Source organism: Nicotiana sylvestris, chromosome 7 (genome assembly GCF_000393655.2).
Source record: "Nicotiana sylvestris chromosome 7, ASM39365v2, whole genome shotgun sequence".
Taxonomy (NCBI): Eukaryota; Viridiplantae; Streptophyta; class Magnoliopsida; order Solanales; family Solanaceae; genus Nicotiana; species Nicotiana sylvestris.
This window is the reverse complement of record NC_091063.1, coordinates 33,866,340-33,873,782: the sequence shown is the minus strand read 5'-3', so window position 1 is coordinate 33,873,782 and position 7,443 is coordinate 33,866,340. Positions and strand designations below refer to the sequence as shown.

The window sequence follows — 7,443 nt, the reverse complement described above, 5'->3', positions numbered from 1 at the left end:
CCTCTTTAATACATCTTTTAATAGTTCAAACGAGTAATTTAAAACATGGAGAAAAGATAGATACGTAAAGCAGCCCCTCAGGAAAAATATCAATAGAATCAGCCCCTCGGGCAATAACATGTACCATAAACTGCCCCTCGGGCTATATCACATATCACACTGGCTACCCGCGCTCACTGGGGTATACAGACTCCGGGAGGGGTTCCTTACGGCCCAAGCGCTATAACAAGCCATCTCATGACATAATCAAACAGACTCTCGGCCTCATATCAAGCCACCTTGTGACGTACAACTCAGGCCCTCAGCCTCATAATCATGAATAAACATAATATCGTTGCGGCACGCAACCCAATCCCATATTAACCTCACAACACATGCCCTCGGCCCTACTCATTCAAAAATCTCTAAAAGCCACTCAGGCACAGTAAAATATGATCCTCAGCTCAAAATATCATTTAAGATGTCAAAATAGAGTAAACATGGCTGAGTGATGAAAACAGTAGAATATGGCATGATTGAGTACAAGTATAAAGTCAAAACAGTGAGGAATAGTAGTAAAAATCCCTTGAGGGTTCAAAACAGTTCGCACGAGGCCCAAATATAGCATTCTGCCCAAAACATGATGATAGAAAACCATTTTCGATCAAATACGCAGTAAAATAGTTATTCGGGACGGACTAAGTCACAATCCTCAATAGTGCACGACCCCACGCTCGTTATCTAGCATGTGCGTCACCTCAAAATAGCACAACGATGTGAAATCTAGGGTTTCATACCCTCAGGACAACATTTACAATCATTACTCACCTCTATCCGGTCCAAATTCTAGTCCGCAATGCATTTGCCTCTAGAATCGGCCTCCGAATGCTCCAAATCTAACCAAAATTAGTATATAACAATCAAAATGTGCTAAGGAAACAAAGCCCACTCGAAAAAAATTAAATTACAACACAAATCCCGAAATTAACCAAATCCGACCTCCGGGCCCACATCTCAGAACTCGATAAAAATTATATCAATAAACTCTTTATCACTCCCCGAGTGCATTCATATCAAAAGTACTAAAATCCAATCACAAATGATGCTTCAAATCCCAAATTTTAGGTCTCCAATTACAAGCCCTAGTTTCTTTAATATTAAGGCTTAAATTCTACAAATTTTATGATTAATTAGGTAGAAATCACATTAAGATTGAGTATTAAGTCCATAAATATTACCTCCAAGTGTTCCCCCTTGATTCCATCTTCAATCCTCTTCAAAAAGCTCTAAAATCTCCTAACAATGGTGATACTTAGGCTAAAAATCGCGGATATAGCCTTTTAAAACATTCTGCCCAGCTATTCAAAATCCTTCTTCGCGAACGCGGTCAATGCCAAAATTTTAATTTTGCTAATTCAAGCCTAAACCTACTATGAACCTCTGAAACACGTAGATCCTAAGTCCCAAATCATCCCCCGAAGCTATCCAAACCATCGGAAATCACATCCGAGCCCCTTTTCACATAAGTCAATATCTGTTTGACTTTTCCAACTTAAGCTTACTCAAAAGAGACTAAGTGTCTCAAACACTACCAAAACCTTTTTGAACCCGAACCAACCAACCCGATAACACATAATACCGCTGAACAAATAATAAGAAGCAGAAATGGGGAAAACAAAGCGATAACACATGAAATGACCGGTCGGGTCGTTACAACACGATCCCAAAATCCTGCATCTAAATAAGGAAGACTAGCGCAGAAAGAATTCTAGTTTAAAAAATGTATATATTTTGTAGGTAAAACTTGTTTAGGTCGAGTAAATAACAAAACATGGACACTTTTGGTAATAAAGTTTCAAATATTATATAGGAACGAAAAAAATCCCTAAATGGATAGGTTAATTGTTACTTAGGCGGAAATAAGTTGGATCAAGATGGGCTAAATAATGGATCATGTTAGTTATAAGTTTCAATGATGAAAAATAATATATTACATTTGATGTAGAATCACAAGAAATAAAGGGAATAAAAAAGCATCACTGGTCAGAAATAGATCAAGGAACATAACTCAATATGCGATGCAGAAAGGAAGATGCAGTAAAGATCCGGCAAGAATAAAGTCAATCAAAAATTGACAGAAGCCAACAAGAAAAAGAATCAATGATCACCAAGGAAGAAGTAGTGAAATATGGCAAGAGAAATCAATCAGAGATTGACAGAAGCTATTATTAGAAGGCCTCAAAATCAAAGGGAATCGAGATCACTGGAAATCAATGAAACCAGAAATCAAGGGAGGGAGAAATTCAAAAATAGCCAGATTTACAAGTGGCCATTCAAAAATAGCCACAGTTTCAAAAGTAATCGAAATTTAGCCGCTTTTTATATAAAGATAAATCTGAATGAAAACACTGTCCAAAATTCAAAAATACTCTAGAATAATTTGCTGGAGTTCAAGTATAAGTATACTGGAACTCCAATATAAGTATACTTTAGTATAATATACTGAACTTCCAGTATAATTTACTGGAGTTCCAGTATAATTTACTGGAGTTCCAGTATAATATATTATCCAGCATATATGTTGAAACTTCATACACAGGTGCTCCAATCTCGAGTATATTATGCTGGAACTTTTCGCGTGTTGAAGTTCCAGCATAATATGTTGGAAATTCATATACAGGTGCACCGATCTCCAGTATATTATGCTAGAACTTTTTGTGTTGCAGCAAAATAGTGGCTATTTTTCAATGACTTTGCAAACACTGGATATTTTTTAATGATCAGTTCAAAAATTGGCTACCCTATGCTTTTTTACATCAAGGGATTTAGAGGATATGCCTAGCAGATGGAAAGCTCGTCAAAGCCATTAATCAAGGAAGATCAACGGGAACTTGACCTTATTCTTGGAAAGAATCAATCTAGGATTCCTTTAAAGGATCAACTCCCTTGGATTTGCAATCTCTCAAGATTCGTGAAGGCCACACGGAAAGTATATATGCAGATGCTTCTGACGTGACATCACATACTTTGATCGAACCATGTACCCTCTTTTTGTTCTACTCCAAACAAGATTTGTAGTTTCATTAGATCTGTTGTGTAACTAGTGAGAGAAGAAAAAGAGATAAACACTGGTGAGACATTGTATCAAGAAAAGAAAAGAGACATAGAGACTAAGCTATTGGTGTAAAGCTACGCATTCATTCTGTACTCAAGAAACATCGATCACTGAAATAAAACACCCTTGCAACCCAAGGGAACTGTATTAGGATTCACATTGAATCCGAACCAGTATAAAAATTTTGGTGTTTTTATTTCCTGCATTTCATTTCTACATTTATTGTTATTATCCTGTTCTTATTTCAAGTCGACTAATTGGTAAACTAGTCAACAACTTATAAAAGTTATTAAAAATAAGCAATTCACCCCCTCTTTGTACTTTCAGATCATAGCTCCACTCATTCAACTTTTACCAAGTTTTAATTTCTTATGTTGTTTTCTTTTAGTTTATTTAATTATTAAACAAAATTAGTGAACTCTTTTTCTTTATTATCTTTACATACAATATATCGAGCAAAAAAATATTATTTATATATTTTAACAAGGTTTCTCATTAGTCAATTTGGGCCAACTATTTAGCGCAAATCAATCCAACTTTTAGATGACGTGAATTTGGCTGGGTCATACTTTCCTAGGTTAATTTTGCCATCCTTAGTTCTAACTGTAACCAAATCATCTTTACTTTGTACATTGTAAAGACCCCGATCTAGATTTTTTTATTTAATACGTAAAATAACTCACATATATAAACAGTCCCAAAAAGCGGATAAAAAAGAAGAGTTACGATAGGGTAACAGTCAAGGTAAAACTTGTTATGACGAATTTTCAACATACAAAACACTCTACAAGACTGATCCTCAAATTTGATTGTCTATTTGCTGTGTGAGGACGTCACTATCTCATGCAGCGCACTCTTTCCTCTTTTTGTAGTACTCTGTTGGCCTCTAATATACTCCTTATATATAATGGGCCGATACTTGCTTTCACTATTTTCTTTTAGCAGTGGGCCTGCAGGCTGAACTATAGCTGTCATTTCTGGGCCATGGCCCACGGCTACTGAGATCCTCGTCCTCTCAGCATTGACAACTGCTCGATGCTCTACGCTCTTGTACCTTCCATTACTAAGTATCTGAGGAAAATGTTTTTCTTTTAGTAAATGCAATTTGAGTTTAGAACTATAAGGGGAAAAAGTTTTTGTCTAGAGAAATGAGTTTAACAACATTTAAGTCCTAAAAAGGATAGCATATACGTGGTAACTATAGATGATAATTGATAAATATGTTAACTAAACTGTTGTAACATGTTAAACTACACTGATAGTATAAAAGCTGATAGGCTTAAAATAATTTGAGAATAACCTCCAAATAATCTCCGAGGTTGACGACGAAAGTGCCAGGGATATGTGGGACGGAGAGCCAGGTTTGGTTGTGTTTAATTTGCAATCCATTAATGCCATTGTCCATTAAAACAGTGAGACCACCATGATCAGAATGTGCAGCAAGTCCCAATGTCTTATTGGGCTCAGGACATGGTGGATAAAAATTTGCAGCTATGATTTGAGTTCCTTCTCCAAGTGACCTCTCTATGTACTTTGTATCAACACCTAATCCTCCAGATATTGCACCAAATATTTTTATTGCAAGCTGCCAAACCTCCTCTAGGTAATCCTTTGCAATGCGCCTTGGTATACATGTACAAACGGATTAAATTAACCAATCACTAAAAGGAAAATAAAGAAATACTTAAATTATTACCCTGTTCTTCAGGGAATAAAGGACTAGTCATGTAAATTTCCCTTAAAGTGGGACATCGAATTCCCTAATTTTTTTAGAGTAAAGTTCACATAGTACTCGTTCAAATATACATGAAAAACATCTAAAGTTTCAAAAAAAAAAAAATATTAATCAAAGAAATTTGTTGACTCTCGAGGATGCTACATAAAAGGAGGAGCAGGGGAGAACGTACATTATCCAAAGGATGATCAATTTGATAAAAAATTACATTGTGTATGTAGATAAAATATTAGGTTGTGGAGGTGTATAATATATTCTAAACATATATTGAACACCCTTTATCAAGGAAGTTTTTACTTTTTTTAAATTTGAACACCTTTAGGGAAATTTTGTGGCTTCACCACTAAGGAGGAAGGAATACAATCAACCGTAGAAGGACGAGAAAAAATAAGAACAAACGATAATTTCAACTTATGTTGCTTAGAAATGCGTTGAGTGAAACAAATGTAAGAGTTTAATTAATTTTTATACATCAATAGTGTGAAGAAATTTTTTAACTATTAGGCAATTTAACCTGTAGTAAATAGTACTACTATAGATCATTACTCTGTTTATAGTCCAAGCTATGGAAAAATTAGCTGTTGTTTAGATCAACTTAATGTCATAGTATAATAGTTTTGCAATATTAGTGTACAAAACATAACTACGAACTTAAGGGCTGGAAAATGTTAAGCATGCAGAAAATTACCTGTAACAAGGGGGATTATCTGGCCAAAGGTCATAACTATGTGGAACTGGACCGCCATAGTGCCTCAGAAAGTCCCTCCAATGGAGAGTATGCTTTCTGCTAGTGTTCAAGCTTGTTCCATATCTTACTGGATCCATCACATCTTCTGAAGCATATCTCATTTTTTCTTCCAATGGCAAATTAAAAAATTCTTCTACAGCTTTAAGCATTTCATCCATGACAGAGATCTTTATACCATGATTACTCACCTGCGCATTTTGCAAGCAATTATCTTAAAGAGATTTGATTGAAATTTTTAATTAATCTTATACCTGATGTCCCAAGGAAAATAAAAGAGAAGATATAATTAGGGCCCATAAATAACTAATGTGGCCATAAAATTACATTTGGTTTACCCATTTGTGGATCTTTATGAGTTCAGATTCGTAATTTTGTCACATCTTGATCGTCTAATTTAATGGGTTCAAAGTTTATTATTTGTATATATTTAACGATTTTTTGGACAAAAATAAACGATATAAGCGAAAGTTATGGGTTGAGTTGAATTAATAGCTTGTGCATTTGAGAAGCATTTACTTTCATGCCAATAAACCAATACATGATCATAAGAACTTATAAAATAAGACAAAGCGATATCACTAAGCAGTAAAAAGAGATCAGAAAAAAGTCGAAAAGGTAACTTAATTACCCTAAAGAATCCCCATTCAGCACAGGCAGAACTAATAGCATGAATAGTGGATAGCCTTTGCTCAACAGTTCCATTTAAGCCACTCAAATCTATAACTGGAATGGAACCACAGATCGCCAAAGATGGCCTTTCGGCTTCTGGCAGTGGCAAAACAAACTCAGGAGGCAGAATTTTCATGTCCTTTGAATTGTCAATTAGGTACTTCACACCTTTTCTGTAATAATCAACATCCACAACATCGCTGCTAGTAACTGAAGGTGAATTGCCATTATTGTTGGTGGAAGGGGGAGAGGGAGAAATCGCCGTTAGAGCCATTACTGGACCGTCGTATAGAAGATTATGGATTCTTGGCTTTTTAGTTTTTCATGAACTTCCATTGCCAATTGCCACGCGGCGTTGGTTTTCAGAGCTGTAGGACTTGTGGCATTGTCCATGCATATGAGACATCTTCTGTTCTTTAATTACTTGCCCTGTTCCAAATTTTGGAACCTATATAACGGAAGTAACGATGCTCTTTTACTAGTTTAAGTTGAAGGCTAATTACATATTTTAGTGCATTGGTGTTATATTGGTCACCTAACTGTTAGGACCGAAAAAATTCAGGTGTCATGCAGAAGCTACTAAAGCAAACTTTCAACGACGATAAATCAGACAATAAAAGAGAAATCTATCAAAAGAGGTACACATATTTAACGTGGTTCGGTCAACTGACCTACATATATGGCGGAGATGAGCAATCCACTATATATAAAGAGAGTACAAAATATCGAGAGAACAACCTCACGAAGAGGCAAACACAAGTGATACACTAACACTTGTCCCGTAAAGTTCTCCCCCTAAACACGACTCTCAAGCCCCCTATGGCTACATTGTGGATGCTACTGAATGAGAAGGACAAATCTTCAATTTATAGAACTCCAAACCTTTTCCTACAAAAAAAGTACTAGCCAAATATGAGAGATTTATAATTTCTTTCTACAAGAAGGAAAACCCAATTAAGGTAAACATGTTGCCCTTTCCTTCAACAAATAGGAAAATCAAATATAGTAAGGAAATTATGACAAACACCTAACAATTCTCCCCCTTGGCCTGAATTTTCTAACAAATTAAACTTGATCCACCTTCTTCACATAGCCTTCAACAGGTCGCATCTCCAAATCTCTACCACGAAGTTTGTCTCAACATGCGTAGCACACCGGTCAAATTTCTCAGACAAAAATCACGATTATTGTCAAATA

At 35.7% G+C, this 7,443-nt stretch overlaps 1 protein-coding gene across 1 annotated transcript; it reads right to left on the bottom strand.

Moving 5' to 3' along the window:
• Positions 1–3,748: 3,748 nt before the first annotated feature.
• Positions 3,749–6,649, bottom strand: LOC104233552 (protein DOWNY MILDEW RESISTANCE 6-like). The gene is made up of 4 exons (XM_009786962.2): positions 6,206–6,649; positions 5,518–5,765; positions 4,395–4,716; positions 3,749–4,165 (listed from the first exon to the last, which is right to left on the bottom strand). The coding sequence occupies exons 1-4, from the start codon at positions 6,518–6,520 to the stop codon at positions 3,908–3,910; spliced, it is 1,143 nt and encodes a 380-aa protein (XP_009785264.1). The 5' UTR covers positions 6,521–6,649; the 3' UTR covers positions 3,749–3,907.
• Positions 6,650–7,443: the final 794 nt, after the last annotated feature.